Source organism: Dermacentor albipictus, chromosome 1 (genome assembly GCF_038994185.2).
Source record: "Dermacentor albipictus isolate Rhodes 1998 colony chromosome 1, USDA_Dalb.pri_finalv2, whole genome shotgun sequence".
NCBI classification, from domain to species: Eukaryota; Metazoa; Arthropoda; class Arachnida; order Ixodida; family Ixodidae; genus Dermacentor; species Dermacentor albipictus.
Window position 1 is genome coordinate 134,856,748 of NC_091821.1, and position 18,671 is coordinate 134,875,418.

Genomic DNA, 18,671 nt, shown 5'->3' on the forward strand with positions numbered 1-18,671 from the left:
CACAGGACGTGCCCGCTTTTTAACACTCAGTATGCTTCCTTTGTCCTCCTAACTTCACTGAGCCTTATTATATCCCATTTACTGCCCTCTAATTCCTCCAATAGCACTGCTAGACTCGCCTCACTAGATAACGTTCTAGCGTTTAACGTTGCCAGGTTCAGATTCCATTGGTAGCCTTTCTGGATCCAGGGATTCTTAGCACCGTGTGCTGCATCACAGGTCTGACCGCCGCCGTGGTCAGTTGCTTCCCAGCTGCTGGGAACCGAGGGCCGGGGTTTGATTGTTGTATTCATATAGGAGGTTGTAGCCAAGTACTGCACCAGGGTGGCCAATCCTGCTCTGGTGAGGGAGTTCGTTACCGGTTCTGGTCACCGGGATTAGGCGACACTCCAGGCCCGTTTGTGCAATTTTTTAACATGCGGATTTTTAAAATTTTTGTTATATCCGGTGGAAAATTGGGCGACACCGGGATTCGAACCTAGGTCCTCTCACATGCGAGGCGGATGCTCTACCTCTACACCACCGCTGCACCACCAGATTATTATTATTTTTATTACACAGATTATTAGTAACCGCACATTAATAACAGCTTCAGCTGACAGCGAACCTCTAAAGGCCCAGAAGTATTTACAAGTTCAACCTTTACCTAATGCAGCAATTTCCAAAAGACCACTCAAATCTGCAGATGTTTATGTGAGGAGTATTATAGAAACTGAGAAGGGGCCTCTCCGCCAGCTGCCCGCCCGCTCTACCATATTTCATTTCATATGTAGCTGAAGCTAAAGTCTACATTTGCAGTGTTTACCATCGCAAACACTGTAGTTAGTCATGTTGCTAGAGCAGCACGACTAACGTACAAGAGAGGCCAGTTGATCAAACAAAGCACAGCAATACATGAATTTTTTTTACAGCATCAGCTGTTCTGTTCAGGCTTACCATGTATCCTTTTTACGTGTGTTTGAGAGATTTCAGCAGGCAGCTGGCACACTCAGTAGCTTTAATAGAGTGCTCTCTCATCTTTCTAATGTTTCCTTTCTTGTCCGCCTCCACAATCCACGGTAGAAGATTTGCTATCCACTCTAAACAACCATTTCCTTCTCCTTTCCATTTTGCCTTGCCCAAAAGCAGGGTAGCAAACCAGGTACAACTGTCCCGTTAAGCTCCAGACATTTCCTCTCGTGTCACCTTGTACTCAGCAGAAGACCGTCATAGTAACCTTCCTACTTGCATATAAGTCTGGCTTATCGGCGCTCAAACACGCAGCGTCAGAACATTCACAAGTGTGTTGCACAAAATAAGGACACAAACTTTGCAAATCGTAGAAAATTTATTTGGAGAACTCGTAACATGTTAATGAACAGCACTACTTGCGTTTATTAACTCTGTGAAGAACGCTGGGTAATGGCTGCTGGTTGAAGGTGGCTGGACGATTTGGGTATTTTTCAATTAATCACGATGGTATTAACATTAGGAGGTAGCTCTGTCTTGCACTGCACTTCATTCGTGGTTAGCTCTCATGCGTAGTACAGCACATCAACTCTCGGGCACGGTTAACGCATAAGTACACCAGCAAGGAGTCTTGTCACAGAGGAGCTAGTACTGCTCAACGTACTGTTGAGCATACAGCAGCACACAACACTTGAAGGCATACAGATTGCATGAGGCTTTTATATTGCAGTCAAATCTGTGGTCACCTAGTACGCCATATTTGGCATCGAGCGGCTTATGTGAAGTGTATGTATTCGTATGCAATTGTGCTGCCACATGGCTGACGCAGGGCAGTGTGTGTGTAATCCTAAAGCTAGCATGTCATCTGCACATTCACATGCTCATGGAAAAGTTACATTACTGAATGGACTACGAGTTGCATGTCTAGTTTCATGAAGGAACAGTCGAGGTAGTTAACCTTTCGAGTATACATGAGGGAAAGCTTCTAATTGACAAAAGTTTATTGACCTTACGCGCGCCAGCAAGACATCCTACAGTAAGAGATGTAACTGGACTGCTTATGTAATAAGATGTTCCACTTTCCATGCGTTTTGTGACATATGTGACACTTCGCAACTTAAATGGCTTTGTGTGGCATCTCGAAGAAGATAATGGCGTGCTTGCCAATGCAACAAATGAATTATGTAACAGTTGCTTGAGCATGTTCAGTTTTTTACTCTGCCTGTGAGAAATCGGTCATCGTGGCGGCACTCTGTTAACTGGAAGCATCCTTTCAACCTCGGTTGTTTTTTTCGGCGCCGGTTGAGGGGCACCCAATCGTGTGACGTTGGGTGAACCATTTTGCCAACCGCACCGCGGTCCTTGCCTGAACAAAGGGAATCGTGTGGCTTTAGCTTGCGGCACAAGCTGAATTCGCGGAAAGGCGATTTTTCATTCATGCAAGAAAACGACATTGTCATTATGGTTCTGCAAGATGAGCACTCAATTGCAGTGCACATGAGGTGCTGAAAGCGTGGGTACAAATTGAGGAAGCCTTCTGGTTTCAACGTTTACCAGGAGCGCCATAGAAGTTGCTTGGTGTGGTTGGCCCGTTCAGGAGTGGAAGAACAGCTATACGGCATCACTCACTTTCTGCCTCCTATGACTTCACTCCAAGAACTGTATGCATTTATCCTAATTGTTTTTAGTATTCAAAGTAGGCGTCACTGATGCAACATTTTTTTTTTTCTCGTCAACGAAGCTTCTTGTTTTCCTTCTTTCTTTTGCACGCAGTAAATAGCTTGTTGTAGAGAAAACATAGTTTATATTTGCGTAGTCTTGCATGAAATGAATGTCTGTTCACTTTAAGCTACAAGAACTCATGCAGCCTAGCGACCTAAGGGCACATGTATATTGACTCTGTATGGCTCGTGCAGCGTTAAACTGTGTAAGCAGAACAAGGAAAGGAACATGAAGCTGCGTTCACCCTTCGATTCTGTGGTTATTTCGTGCATGTGCAGTTATGTGCTTGAAGGAACACTTGACTAATTGTCGCTGTCACTGCAGCCGAACTGCGTGATAGCGTTCGCATGTCATCTTGAACATTCGTCAAACTTATGCTAAGCAAAACACAAAAATGAACCTAGTGCTGTGCTAATTCAAATTCATGCATTCTCTTGAATGAAATTGCCTTTTCTTTCGGTTTTCTTTTTATTTGTGGGGTTTAACTGAATTTTTTTACAAAATGTTCACCACAGATTTACTATATTAGTCAGTTTAACTATTTTAGAACACTTTTGTAAATATTAAACACATAGGTATGTTCTGCAGGCAACTTCCTTGGCTACAGCTTATAAACTCTCAGCTTTTCTAACTTGTGCTATGTCAGTGCGAACGCCTCTTTCGTTCATTGATTGAACATCGTTCCATGGTTCTAGAGCTGGTCACTTCATTTTAAGCACTGAATTTATTACGGCACCTCCGACACCGCCAGAAGTCTCAAATTGGTTCCAGCCTTTCAACAGTCTGATCATGGCCTCGTCAACTTACAAATCTGCCACAACACGTAGCTCTCAAATTGTCTTGTACAGTACGTCCTAAAGGTTGCGTGAACATGTGTAAAGCATTTTGGCACATGGTGTGAGCCTACCAAGAGCACAGACTACGCACCTCTACATAAGTACTGTGTAGCTGCATGTATTGCCTTCATGCGCGGAAAGATATTGGAAACAGTCATGCAATATGCACGGCACGGAAGGGCTGTCGATATGCAAGTCACGTACTGAAAAGTGTTTTTAAATAATGCACCGGTGCTTATCGGTAACAAACTTGAGTGCAACTTGGGTGCAAGTAAGTACTAAACGAGTAAGCAACCGCAAAAGTGGGAAAGGTCGGCGCGATTTGTAAAGGGTGCTTATTTTGTTATTTACGTTACAGTTAAGGCCTTGCACTGCAAGTACTCTATGACAATAACGGGAAGCTGCGCTAATATAGGTATTTGGCCTTTGCATTGAAAAGCAGCTAAAGCTGCTGTGGCGCCTTGATGGATGAACTGTACAGTGCAGAAACTTATGGACACAATGGTTTAGCGTGCTCGTGAAGACACCGCTGCACGGGTATGATTCAGTGGCGTAGCCAGGGGGTGGCAGATCGGGCATGTGCTCCTCCCGAAATTTCTGTTAGTAGGCAGCCTGCTCAGCATTCCCTCATCCTCGTTCCCGTCCCTGGTCAAGTAAGTACACTCTCCCCCGAAAAAAAATCTGGCTACGCTACTGGTATGATGGCCCCACATTGTGCTCCGATTGGAATATTGTACATGGCTAGTAATAAATGTAGTACAGGGTAATATTTCTACCTGTTTTGCTCAGTTGCCTCGTAAAAGTATGTCCCGTCGCTAGTGTTTGCTTCAACGCTCAGGTACATAGGCCAACATGCTCTGCCGTTGCCTATGTGGCCTCACTCTACAATGTATGCCTGGCGGAGACTGAACCTTGCGTTCAATATTTGATGCTTTTCAGTGTGCTTTGCGATACGTTAGTATCCACGTTACCCGAAGAACTGGCATGATGGCCTTAAGAAGTTGCTTTGCCACTGGCTTGTCGCTTAGCCCGAAGTCACCCGCGAGTTATGGTGGTATCTTTCTTGCAGCATGCGAGTGAAAATTAGAAGGATGTTGGGTAGGTACATCCCCGGCAAACTCGCTGCACCATGGCAAACCTTCTGTGCCCGGAAGGGCGATGGCTTTCTGCGGCAATGCCTCTGCCTGTCAGGTAACTTGGCAGCTGTGCCTATGCGTCTTCTGTTCAGAGAAAGCCGTCAGCATTGAAATTTTCAGTGCAACACTGCAGCTCTCGTGTGGAAGTGGAGCTCCTAATTCGCGGGTTGCTCGAGTAACTCAACAGCAAGCTGTGGTGTTGTCATGGCATCCCTCTAGCACGGAGGCTCTTCGAACGTCCAGCTGGGCGACGAGCTGGACGGGAAGCCGGGCGACACGAGGTGGAACTCGTCTCTGTCGGAGAGCTCATTGCCCGAGAGCGACGCGGACCGGAGACTCGCCCTAGATGATGGCGCCGAGTCACCACTGTGCCGCTGCGACGCCGCGGCCTCGTCGTTGTCGGCGGTGACAGATCCGTCTGCGGCGGCGAGGTCGTGCGGCACCGGCGGCGTCAGCGGTGTCACGCGGCTTCGTGCCGTTAGCGGTCGCCAGTGGCGGCGCACCGACTCCGGACTGTCAGTGCCTAGGCAGCGGCTGAGCAGCAAAAGCGGCGATGGCCGCGGCCGCCGCATCAGTGGAGTAGGTCGTTGGGGTCGCCGCTCTTCCGGATGCCGTATAACTGCGCAAGGAAGACACAAGGGAGACGGCTCATCCATGCTAGAGCTAGCTGAAGGTCGCGCGCATCCGTGACGCGAACACATCGGGACAAATAAGAGAATGACGCCTGCACTCGCAAGAGTGACATGAAAATTACGTGTATATACGTCGACCAAAACGATCGAACAACAGCACTTGGTCGGATTATTACTATTATCATATTAGAGCGATAGCCAGAAAAAAAAATTGCATAACGGCAAAATAAACGTGCAACGGTAATTACATTATATATATATATATATATATACAGACACACACACACACGAGAGGAAGGGGGTTAACCGAGGAGCCCGATTTTTCTTTGGGTTGCCTTCAGCCAAAAAGCTCACGTTCTCGTGATGCCTGCGAGTATATAAAATACTGCGAGAGAAAGGATGTTCCACATACACCGCCAAGGTCCGCGACTTGTGGCGCTGGCTAACACTCCCAGGGTTCTACTAGGAAAGATAAATACCCAAGAAAGTGGCTGGGGAAACGGCACCGCGGTAGCTGAATTGGTAGAGCATCGCACGCGAAATGCGAAGGTTGTGGAATCGTTCCCCACCTGCGGCAAGTTGTTTTTTCATCCACTTTCATTTCCATTTATTTATCGTTTCTATCGTTTCTTTATTTCATTCATTAAGCACAATTTCCCCTATGTTATCCTTAGTGTCAGTGTTGGCTTGTTTTATATATATATATATATATATATATATATATATATATATATATATATATATATATATATATATATATATATATATATACACAGTGAAAGCTTGTTAATTCGAACTTCAATAATTCGAATTTATGGATAATTCGAACTGTACGATTTGGTCCGGCCAAGCTCCACAGGAGTCTATGTATAAAAAAGTCCGTTAATTCGAACGCGAGAAGGTTCCCTCACGGATAATTCGAACTACGCTCGCCTGGCACACGGCCAGAGAAACGCGCCTACTGCCTACACACAAGGCTGTATTGCCTCCTAAACGGAGAGAACGGCGAGAGAAGGCAAAATCGGAAAAAAATCTAACCGACGCGGCGTCAGCCAGAAGGCAGCGGCGGCTGCCGCCTCTCCGTTCTACGTAACCTCCGAGACTTCTTGCCCGTTGCGAATCTCGGAGGCTTTGCAAATCTTGTGCAGCTGCTAATGTTGTGCGGAGATGGCACGGCAAGCGCCAAAACACAGCGAATCAAGTACGTCGCAGCTGCGCTTGCAATCAAGAACCAACGAATCAGGGCCTTCGCCACCTTCACATGTTCGGCGTCTTTGTCTCGGCAGTCTTCATCGGTTGTGTACCTCTGTTTTCAGCTTAGGAGGTATCGGTCGTCGCGATTCATTGTGATGGTGTTAAGCCTCGGCTAACGTTCGTTTCTGTGTACATCGGTGGTGTGGCACAGTCGGACCCAGAGCTTCGACTAGAAGATGGCGTGTGCCCGCGGCACACGCCATCACTTTCTGACACGCCAAATTTCTGACATTCCCTACTGCTTCCAAATCGCAGTGTACTGTTGCTCTCCTTCACTTTCGTTAGTTCGAACTTTCGTTAATTCGAACTAAAGCGGCTTCCCCTTGCGGTTCGAATTAACGAGCTTTTACTGTATATATATATATATATATATATATATATATATATATATATATATATATATATATATATATATATATATATATATATACACATATACACACACACACACACACACACACACACACACACACACAAAACTCCGTCTCTTCACATTAAGTGTGCGATGTTCTTGGCGCCGTTTTTCCCATTAACTTTCCAGGGTATTTATGTTGATCTACAGAACTAACCCTGTGAGTGTTAGCCAGCACCACCACTCACGGCCTTGGCGGCGGATGTGGAACATACTTTCTGCCGCAAGCGTCACGTGTACGTGAACTTTTTGGGTGAAGGGAACTGGTCAGTAAACCCACACATGCTACCTGAAGACAACAATGCTGCCATGTCATGGCCAGATATACAAGAGCCCGCCGCGGTGGCCTAACGGGATTGAATCCCGGCCGCGGCGGCCGCATTTAGATGGGGGCGAAATGTGTATATGGGGGTGAAATGTGTGTGCACATGTATATACAAGGTGCTTAAATCTTCGCGCTATCTTCTAACACCATGCGTTATTTGAAAATAATTTTTTTGTTTCATTATATTTTCACAAGCGTGTTGTGTCACGCGTCAACTGAGAGTTCGATCACATGAATATACATTTACGAAGTTTACCTTGCGTGGGTGCTATGTTCTCGTGGTGGTGTCCTGCTTTCGCTAGGTTTCTGTTTTGAGTCTACGTACTACTTGAACAGTCAACACGTTTACGTATAGACTTTGAGGCTCCATTCCCGAGTAAGGCATTTCAATTGTTGCCTTTTTATTATTCGTTCGTACTAACCACAGTACGAACGCGTGCACGGTCACTAAACAACAGGTACTGAGGTACGGTCGCTAAACGCCACAACCGCTAAAAAATCAATACAGATGAGCTCTACCCATTGGCCATGGTATGATAAATACGACGGTTCTCCTTAATATTACACAAGCTAAGCAGTAGCACCGTGCTCGTTGAGTCCTTGGCAGGGTGACCTCCCCGGAAGTCCAAGTGCCGCTAGCTTCCACAAAACAGTTGAGGTGTCCGCCTTGAGGAGGACGGCAGGAGAAAGCGCTCCCCTCGAGCACTCACCTGCGGGCGAGCTCTTGCAGCGCGGTGGCACCGAGCGCGGTACGCGAAGTCCCGATGCTGAAGTTGCCCTCAGGGTGAGCGCGTTCTGCGTCACATCGTGGTACGTGTCCACGCGCATCTCCACGCCGTCTTCATCGCGAAAGCTCAGTGTCGTGGGCCGCCCCATGGCTTCGCTTGAGTTGCTGCTGCTATCCGACTCGCTGCCGCTTGTAGGCCGCTGGCTCGCGCGGCCGCCGAAAACGCGTCTCGCTAGGGCTGAGCCGGTTTTAGACTCCGGCCGCAGTACCTGCGCAACGTGCCAAGAACGTGGCAAATGAATCTCGGCAGCTTGCAACCTAGTGGCGAGCAAGCTAGATTCAGCCAGACGGCAATTTTACGTGCCATCGCGAGAAAAGCTCCTGCGAGGTCGCTTGTCCGCGCTAAATAAGATAACGCGGCGGTGCACCCTCTACAGGAGCAGTAAGATGGAAACCGGCTTTGCAGCAGCATGGTAAGTGCTGTTGTAGCCTGAGTACGCCATACATGCGCTCTGAATGTTAAATCCACCAATTCTATATACATATTATTTTTCGCTAGCGTTTCTCTGATCTTGTTACTACTATTACTGGCCGAATGCACAAATGATGCTTAATCCATAAATTGCGTGCTTTTATTTTGGAACATGTTTTGTTAAGTAAGGCTAAACTTACGTTATCTTCCCTCTCAGTTTAATTGAGCACGTATCTTCACACACAGCAGACGCCACACGGCAAAAGATAAAGGCTATGTACGGTTCGCCAAGGTGAGTAAAGATGCAGTGCAAGGCAAATTACGAATGCGAATATTATAGAGCATGCTGAATTAACATGTATCGCTAAATTTCTCTTCATTGGACAACTTCAACGTACGTCCGACGCGATAGTTTAGTTATCAGAGTTTTAGGTCGTAGTCTTACTTTTTGCGAGCGTGAAATACTTTTGTGTATGAAGTCATGACGGATGCTCTTGAGACCCGGAAACCCACCTGCAACACTGTCTGCACCAGTTTGGGAGTCTTGGGCCTGGCCGGAGGTGTCTTAATGATTGGCTCGACGTGGATGCGCCGCGCTTTGCCCTCCAGCGTCTTCTCGTTCGACGCCTTGTTCTTCATCATCTGACTCCTGCGGGCACATGGCAGAAATACCAGGCGCTCGCGTTTGTTTGCTATTAAGAGACTCAATGATATAATTCGTGGAAGTGTCGTCAGAATCGTGCATTCTTGTCCAGTTGACAGAGAGTGTCATTCATTGCATTATAAAAGAACTGAGCATCGTGGGCTTATGCACTAGCTAACAACCAATGTCATACGTTATAGAAAGAGAAAGACGAGAGAGAGAGAAAAGAAACATTCTATTAGGCAGACTGGCGGAGGTACGACATTTTGCGTACGACATTTAATCTCCCTTGTCTCTTTTTCATCGCCTCCTTTTGTGTTTAAGCTGGCAGATGTGTCACGTACCCAGTATTGTCGTGAAAGCTACGAGCACGTGAGGAGGATCTGTGAAAAATGCTATCAGGCTATCCGTACAGACACGCCAACGCTGCAGGCGAAAGATATATACGCATATTACACTTAGCAATACCCGCAGGAAAACGCCCCTCAGGTAAGCGGTGGTGTACAGCCGCGTCCACGTCTGTGCAGAGCGCGCGAGCAGACGGCCTTGCTCTGCGGGGCGACACCGTGCGGCGGTTGCGAGATCTGACGCACTGTGCCCAGGAGCATGCGCGGCCTAATATACATGCAGACCTGCATTGCTCGAGTGGCAACGTTGAAAAGGGCCGTTGTTTAACCGAATATGCGCGCTTCCTCAGGGCGCTCTCGGCATCTCCATGCCAAAAGATTAAGCGTTTCAGCTGATAACGCGCGCCCGACTCTCACAACAAACTATGCGCGCTTTCTGACCGTTCCAATTAGGCGGTGATACGAAAAAAATATAACGCCAACAACGGCGTAAAAAAAAAATGGAGGCGTTAATTTTTTGATGCCGTCTTCTGCCTGCCCTTGACGCTTATAGATAATGCGTTATCTTGTATATTGGTTCAACGTTATTTATTACAGGACGTGGCGTGTTCAACCATTGCCAAAAAGCTTCAGCAAAGGGGAACCTCAGGAAGGAGGCAAAGTTTTAACCACAAGGCCCCTTGTGGAAACACTGTCCGTAGGCCGAAGCTTCTCCGGCAATGCATTGATTACGGTGATCTCACTTTGCTTTGCGGCGAAGCATGGCCTCGACGTCAGGGTAGTCGTGCAGGACGTCGTTCAGATCGTCTTTGCTGAGCACGAAAAGGTTCGAGAAGCCCACCGAGAGTACGTCAGCAGTGCGCCGATTGAAGCCGGGTAGCCCGAGGAGGCTGGGAAAGAAAAGCAAGGTATACCATTCACGTTACGAGTGTTAACAACGCCGCCAACCCCCCCCCCCCCCCTCCCCCCTAAAAGAAAAGAAAACACGCTCACTAGCATGCCTCGAACGATTACACATAACTAATTAGTGCATGTAACAGACTTATTTTTGGCTGAGTTCTTGTATATTTCACAGAACGCTGAGGCCCTGTGCTACATATGCGAGTTTTACCGAAAGAAAGTACGGTTTCCACTAAGTATCACCAGAACAGGCGCTGAAAATTCCATATAGGAAGCTGAGTGTTGTACTGTTAATATATAGAGGGGGGGGGGGGGGGCAGAGTACTATTATCAGCAACCAGTCGTGTTTTTCGCAGATACGGCCTGCTTAATGCGTAATTTCTAATTATAGGCTGTTATCCGTTCTCCCCTTCTTTAGCAAAGTAATTGAAACAATAATACATGTTCGCCTGTCTAGCTACTTAACAAAATTTAACCTACTTCATCCGAAACAATTTGGGTTTAGAGAAGGGTATTCGACTAACCTAGCCCTCATTTAATCACAGAAAAATGTAAACTAGAAATTGACAATGGTAACTTCGTTGGTTCTGTTTTTCTAGATTTTACTAAAGCTATTGATACACTTAATCATGACATTCTTTTTTCTAAACTTGCATCTTATGGCATTATTGGCAACTCTCTCAATCTTTTCCGTAGTTACTTATCTGATCGTGAGCAATTAATATCCATCTCCGGCATCTATTCCACTAAAAACATAATTAACATCGGCGTTCCGCAAGGCTCAATTCTGCGCCCGCTTTTATTTCTACTATACATTAATGACCTTCCACAGTGTCTAACCGCATTATCAGAATGCATCTTATATGCTGACGACACGACTGTCTTATGTTCGAGTAATTCTTTAAGCAACGTTACAACAACCCTTAATGCTGAACTTATTAACGTTAGTGCATGGTGTGCTAAAAGTAAGCTTTTGATAAATCCCTCGAAAAGTAAGTTCTTAATTTTCTATTCCAGGTCAATAAATAACGCGCAGGTTATTCCCCTCTTTATAAACACACATCCTATTCATCTATCAGATCATAGTTCCTTCCTTGGTATCAAACTTGATTCCCGCTTAAAATTTAATTTGCATATTAATGAGCTACAGCGGAAAAATTCCTATGGTATTAGGGCATTACTAAAAGCTAGATGTTACTTTGACTTGACTACTTTGGTCGCCTTATATTATGCATTCATTCACAGTCATCTAAATTACTGTATTGCTTCCTGGGATCAAACATATCATTGCCATCTTTGTTCCCTCCAACATGTATAGAATCAAGCCATTCGCATTCTCACCTGCAGCAACCGACGTTCACATGTTATTGATCTGTACCGGGAACTGCACATACGGAATATTGACAATCTAATCAAATTTAATGTCTGCACATTTGCTTATCAAGCAGTTAAAGACCATAACCTTCTCAAATTTGTTCTTATCCGACACCTTACTAACTCAAATATTACGCGCTTTTCCTCCAATAACAATTTTATACTCCCTAAGGTACGAACTAACTATGGTTCACAAAGAGTAGCATTTGTTTTAATCAAACTTTGGAATTCATTGCCTCTTCTATATCGTCATTCAAGCATCAGCTTCGCAATTTCATGTTTAAACTATAGCTCCGTTTATTGAATATGTCTTTTAAAACACAACTTCAATTCTGTCGTTTTTAATACTGCTTGCTTCGTTTCTTACTTCAGCTTAAGCCTTATCCCTATCGTTTTATATTTTCCATTGTATTATTCTTTTGCCTCATTATGTATTTGCATTTGTATTTGCATTTTCGTATTTTTATAATTCGCTGCCTATTTGCTGTCAAGTAGTATCAGTGTTGTTTTTTTTTTTCACTTTATAAAAGGTCCCCCTGCAGTGGTTTACACTATATATCGGACCTTTTTCTGTTGTAAATATCAATAATTTTGTATCTGCACTAAGTATTCAATAAACTTCAACCGGCAACGGCGGCGCCGCCGCCGCCGCCGCCGTGCTCACATATGGTGCTATATGGTGACATATGGACCAGTGCTGACATATGGGGCAGAGACTTGGAGACTGACAAAGAAGCTTGAGAAGAGAACAAATTAAGGGCTGCGCAAAGAGCGATGGAACGAAGATTGCTAGGCATAACGTTAAGAGACAGAAGGAGAGCAGTTTGGATCAGAGAGCAAACGGGTATAGACGATATTCCAATTGACATAAAGAGAAAAAAAATGGAGCTGGGCGGCGGCGGCGCCGCCGCCGAAATATCGACTGCGGATGGATGTGAAAGAGCTGACTCTTCCGGAAATTACTCGCGCATTCTTTCAGAAGGGGATATGAGCAGTAATTGAAAATCGCAGCCTCCTGCACAGAATTTCGCCTGCAGATAGTGCGTTTCTCAGATTGAATTTGGGCCTCTTCCAAGAAGGCAAATACGGGACTTCGCAATGTGGCTTCCGTGTGGCTCCTCATCGCTCGTCTCCCCGGTGCAGCGTACACTACAGCAACATGAAGGACCCTCAAGTATACCAGTTGCTGCGCGGCTCCTACCTCACTTCCCCGAACACGCTGCCTTCGGTGAGCGTTGCGAGCACGACGTTGTTGTTTTCTCCTCCGATGACGTGGATGACCCCTTTATTGACGATGTACATTTCCACACCGATTTCTCCCTGAGAATAAGGAAAACAAAATTACATGCCATGTAGCTGAAACGGAGCTGAGCAAACCTACAATGAAGGAAGTGCGTGTAATGGCTCGAACACAAAACGCGAAAGGCACACCTTGCGGCAGATGTAATCGCCAGGAAGGAAGAGAACAGACTGCAGTTTTAGCACTAGGTCTCGCAGCATTGACCGCTCGCAGTCCTGCGCAAATCAGAAAAGAAAGAGATGAGATATATTAACGGTTTGGGCTGGCCAAAGCAGAACTGCTTCACTAGACCGGCCGCACAGACCTGGAAAAATTGAACCTTGGCCAGTGTGTTGTAGTGGACGCTTATGGCGATGTCGGTCTTCATTTTTCTAGGGAGCGTGGCCAAGATGGTGTTCTCGTCTGCGTTTACAAGAAAACAGTGAAAAGTTTTTTATATGTCGTCTTGACTTGGCATCACAAGTTCACCAAATTTAGAAACCAGCGGCTCTTCCGTTATCCCAACGTCAAATAAAGTAAAACGAAAAGGCGTAAGCAGGAATTTAACGTGGAAACAAATACTGCATTCAACACCCGACTTTATTTGTAAGTCTAGTCAGAAATCGGCCTTAGGCAGGCTGACCTGACATCGTTTACATGAACGAAATCCAGCCTCCACAGGGCTGAGATCGCAGAGCGCGCGAGTACTGCGTCATGTTCTTTGGTGGCGAACGGCGGCCCGACCCACCCGCGTTTACAGGCACATTACAAATGGGTCGAGCTGAATGCCAGGCTGGCCCATGCAGTCGCGCAGGCATTCTGGCTCGACACTCGCTGAACTCGGCCGGCTATCGTTTACACGAGCGCGGCGGGAAAATTTCAGGCTGAATAGCTGAACAGGCTCTGTTGTGGCTCGTGGTATCATTTAGGCCAGGAATGCGCCCGGCTCATTCATGAGTACGTCCGGTGGTAGGAATGAAGGGTTTATTTTACATTATTTACACTGGCTCCAGATACGGAAGCCCACTCAATGTAGGAGCACATTAAACGACTGCATTCACATCAGGACACGTCAGCACATTCCCTCACTGCACCAAAGGTCTCCGCTTTTAATACCATCGTATTCCCTAGGAGACTAGACTAGAGAATCTGATGACTTTATCTCGGCCAATCACAATCGTCGAATCTGTCGCAATATCCCGCCCATGACGTCGTATCGTTCCGTCGAATTCCGCCTCCTATGTTGCACCGTCGTCCCCGCATATGGCGCGAACGTGTAGCAACCTGTAAATCTGAGGTTGACGCTGTTCCCACGGTAGCCTTGGACGTTGGCCCTTTTCATCGATTGGCTGAGCTTGTCATGGTCAGGTTCAGGTAGAGTGATCCTCGCGACAGTTGTTACCTCGAAGCGAGTTCCTTTGTTTGCGCGGCAGAGTCTATTTCGGGCCCCGCATCGTCTGGGCACGCGCTGATGAAAGGACTGTCTCGTGGAAAACGTCTAAGGAATGTTCATCGCCGTATTGAGACGTAGCCATTAGCATAAAATACATATGGCGCAGCTAGCATGCCTGAAGGTGGAAACATGCCACTCTCAATTTTGCGCATACATTTGACGTTAGGAAGTGCTTAACGGTCCGTGCGCGTGTGTGTATGTACGTACGCGCATGTTTTCTTTAACACAAGCTAGGGTATGCTTCTTAGAAGCAGTTGACAGCTGATATTCCATCGTATATCCGGAGGCAGAAGCGCTTACCATACCCCGACATCTGTTTCTGTAAGTCCTAACTGCAATTTATTTCCACCTGCCTTTTAATACGTGGAACAAAGGGGGAAAAAAAAGAACGTTGCACCTTGGAACGAAGGTGGAGTTTGTGAGAAACACAACTATTACAGAATGACACTCGTTTCCTTTTTCAGCTTTAGATAGGCGGAATTTTTGTTGTTTGCCTTATTTCGTGTTTGTCTAGTATTTATCCGAAAATGTTTCTTGTGCTTCCGTATGCTGGAGATATCCACTTACATTCACGATTTAATCGCGATTATATTTCTTACCGATCGATCGTATTAGTTTAACGCTAACATAATTTCAACCAAGGGAACAGGCTGGCTTCAGGAAGGGATACTCTACAATGGATCACCCATGTCACTAATCAGGTTATCGAGAAATCCGCAGAGTACAATAAGCCCCTCTATATGGCTTTCATAGATTACGAAAACGCATTTGTTTCAGTAGAGATACCAGCAGTCATAGAGGCATTACGTAATCAAGGAGTACAGAACGCTTACGTAAATACCTAGGAAAGTATCTACAGAGGTTCTACAGCTACCTTAATTCTACAAAAGAAGAGCAGGAAGATACCTATAAAGAAAGGGGTAAGACAGGGAGAGACAATATCTCCAATGCTATTCATTGCGAGCTTGGAAGAAGTATTCAACCTATTAAACAGGGAAGGCTTAGGAGTAAGGATCGACGGCGAATATCTCAGCAACCTTCGGTTTGCCGATGACATTGTTCTATTCAGCAACACTGCGGACGAGTTACAACTAATGATTGAGGACCTTAACAGAGAGAGTGTAAGAGTTTGGTTGAATATTAATATGCAGAGGACAAAGATAATGATGAATAGTCGGGCAAAGGAACAAGAGTTCAAGTTCGCCAGTCAGCCTCTAGAGTCTGTGAAGGAGTACGTTTACCTAGGTCAATTAATCACAGGGAACCCTGATCATGAGAAGGAAATTCATAGAAGAATAAAAATGGGTTGGATCGCATACGGCAGACATTGTCAGCTCTTGACTGAAAGCTTACCATTATCATTGAAAAGGAAGGTGTACAATCAGTGTATTTTACCAGTGCTGACATATGGGGCAGAGACTTGAAGACTGACAAAGAAGCTTGAGAACAAATTAAGGGCTGCGCAAAGAGCGATGGAGATTGCTAGGAGATTGCTAGGCATAACGTTAAGAGACAGAAAGAGAGCGGTTTGGATCAGAGAGCAAACGGGTATAGACGATATTCTAATTGACATAAGGAGAAAAAAAATGGGGCTGGGCAGGTCATGTAATGCGCCGGTTAGATAACCATTGGACCATTAGGATTACAATAATGGGTACCAAGAGAAGGGAAACGCAGTCGAGGACGGCAGAAGACTAGGTGGAGCGATGAAATTAGGAAATTCGCGGGCGCTAGTTGGAATCGGCTGGTCCAGGACAGGGGTGATTGGAGATCGCAGGGAGAGGCCTTCGTCCTGCAGTGGACATAAAACAGGCTGATGCTGATGATGTTGATGATGATAATGACGATGAATTAAAAAAAAAATCCTCTATGACACATAGCACAAACCTAGTTATTGAGCTGGATTACTCAAACAGGCAGACATTACCTACACTAAAAAAATTAAAATGAACAATTGACAAATAACAAATTGTACAACTAAACTTTAGAACTAATTACTTTTGAGCACCTCTATTGCAATACACGAATTGAAGCTAGTGATTTCACAAGGCACATCAACTTAGAGTGTCGAAACTAGCACCAGTTTAAGATAAGTGCGTCAAAATTGGAGGAAAAAAATGTAGTGTTGTCCCAGTTACATTATTAATGAAAACGCCTTTTTATGCATTGAAAGTGAAAAGTAACTGGGACACCCATGCATTTCGTCGCTCGCTTTGGTAATGAATATCCCTAAACTGGTGTCATCCTCAGATTTTGTTGTGGATCTGACTTTCGAAGTCAGTGGCTGCTACAATTCGTATATTGCAATATGTGCAGTAAAAAAACTAATTACTGAAAATTTGTTATTAGTCAAATATTAATTCTGATTTCTCGTGCGCATAATGTCTGCCTCTGCGAGTGGTTTAGCTCGAGAAGTACAACTGTGGTACAGGCCGTGGGTTATCTTTAAAAATTCTGTTAACGATTTTTAAAAAAAAGGATATCCGTCAACTTAAATCCCGTTATGTACATTATTCAATTAACGCACATAATGCAGGACGGAATGACTTTGAAGTCGAAAAAATTTTATTTGGGAGCGCCTTAACACTCTTCGGCAGTGAATGACCGGATAGAATTTTGAATTGTTCATCTGCTGTACTAGGAAGCTCACATTAAAGGGCGTGAATAACGGGTTTCTCTAAGGTAGCGAAGCATTCGGAGAAACATGCGCACTATTTTTCTTGCAGCGGAGCCGTGGAAGTTGAGCCGTGCAACGGAGCCCCAACTGGCGATACGTTTTTCTCCATGTATACTGCTGCGGAATAGCAGGTGCGTGATGGTATGATATTGCGCCTGTGATATCCTCCTCCTTCACTCCCGCCCCCCCTCTCCCGTCCTCCTGCTTTCTTTTTTTTTCTTAATGTTTGTGCGAATGTCTGTAATGAACTATTTTTGCATTTCTACCTAAGAAACCAAAACTTGGTGAGGGCAAGCAAATAATAGGAGAATTGAAGCGCAGCCAGCATTTCCGGATGGAGAATCATTGAAGGGAAAGGAAACCGAAGCAAGTAAACACAGGTGGGGGTCCGAACCCGCCACAACCTCTCCGATCCTCACCGAGCGTCTTCTTCTGCGCCCAGGTGTGATTGAGCCAGAGGCGGACGCGTCTCTGCAGGTCGTCGGGCAGGCCGAGGCGGCGCAGGTGTCGCACGCAGGCGTCGACCGCCTGGCGGCACTGTGTGCGGCCCTGCGTGGCCGTGGCCACGATGTCGCGCACCTGGCCGATCAGGAAGGCGAACAGGAAAACGCCCAGCAACCACGAGAGCGTCATGTACGCGTACTCCAGCTCGTTGCTAGGCTTCGCATTCTTCCCGATCGACGTGGCCGTCTTGAAGGCGAAATAAAAGCAGCGCACGTACCTGCGCAAGCGAGACCAGAACACCGCTATCAACAGCGACTCTACACTGAACCTCGTTATGAAGTTCATAGCGTGCAGGTATAAAGGCATCGTCAATCTAATCACATGAAGAGAATTCGTGTTCACTATAGTGCCGAATACGCTATTCGTTTTGTATCGTGCATGCTTTCTGCAGCTAGCTAGCTGTTGCTCATTAAAATTTATATCGCACTAAATTTTGTTTATGTATGTTCAGTTTTTCTTTTATGTGCGACCTGTACCAGTATAGTATTATTTTCTTGATGTACTATATACACGCACAAACAGGAGGTCACGCCCTTTCAGTCTTTCGAACTCTGAGATCTTTGTATTATTCGTTCATTCATTAATTCATCACCACAATAATGATCATAGTCATTACAATTTCATTGCACTGTTTACTGCAAGGACAAAGGTCTCTTCCCCAGATCCAATCGTCCCTGTCTTGTGTCGACCGGCTCCATCCTACGCCTGAAAATTTCAAACCTTATCACAACATCTAATCCTCTCCCACCCTCGACACGTCTGATTTTCGTTTTCCTTGGCGCCCATTTTGTTGCTCTAATAGGCAACCGGTGATCTGTTGTACGCATGGAGACGGAACGCAAGGGCGCTCATGTGTCGTGCATTGGGTGCACGCTGAAGAACCACTATGCCGTACGCCGTACCTCAAGACCCGCCATGCAGTTTCGGGACGTCAAACCCCTTGACATGACAAACGCCAGCCCACTTGTACCCCTCAATCTCAGCTATAGAATATCAGCTATACTAGTTTGCTTATTTATTCTATGCTGCC

At 45.8% G+C, this 18,671-nt stretch overlaps 1 protein-coding gene across 5 annotated transcripts in view; it reads right to left on the reverse strand.

The window, feature by feature from the left end:
- Positions 1 to 1,308: 1,308 nt before the first annotated feature.
- CngB (Cyclic nucleotide-gated ion channel subunit B) overlaps positions 1,309 to 18,671 on the reverse strand; it is a 65,013-nt gene continuing 47,650 nt past the window's right edge. For all 5 annotated transcript variants that reach the window (XM_070526098.1, XM_070526079.1, XM_070526087.1 and 2 more), the window contains 8 exons: positions 17,557 to 17,858; positions 13,333 to 13,430; positions 13,160 to 13,243; positions 12,930 to 13,048; positions 10,198 to 10,344; positions 8,978 to 9,113; positions 7,976 to 8,261; positions 1,309 to 5,261 (listed from right to left, as the gene is read on the reverse strand). In XM_070526098.1, coding sequence (XP_070382199.1) covers positions 4,858 to 5,261; positions 7,976 to 8,261; positions 8,978 to 9,113; positions 10,198 to 10,344; positions 12,930 to 13,048; positions 13,160 to 13,243; positions 13,333 to 13,430; positions 17,557 to 17,858 — 1,576 coding nt within the window. In that variant the 3' untranslated portion in view covers positions 1,309 to 4,857. The remainder of the gene's footprint in view (positions 5,262 to 7,975; positions 8,262 to 8,977; positions 9,114 to 10,197; positions 10,345 to 12,929; positions 13,049 to 13,159; positions 13,244 to 13,332; positions 13,431 to 17,556; positions 17,859 to 18,671) is intronic.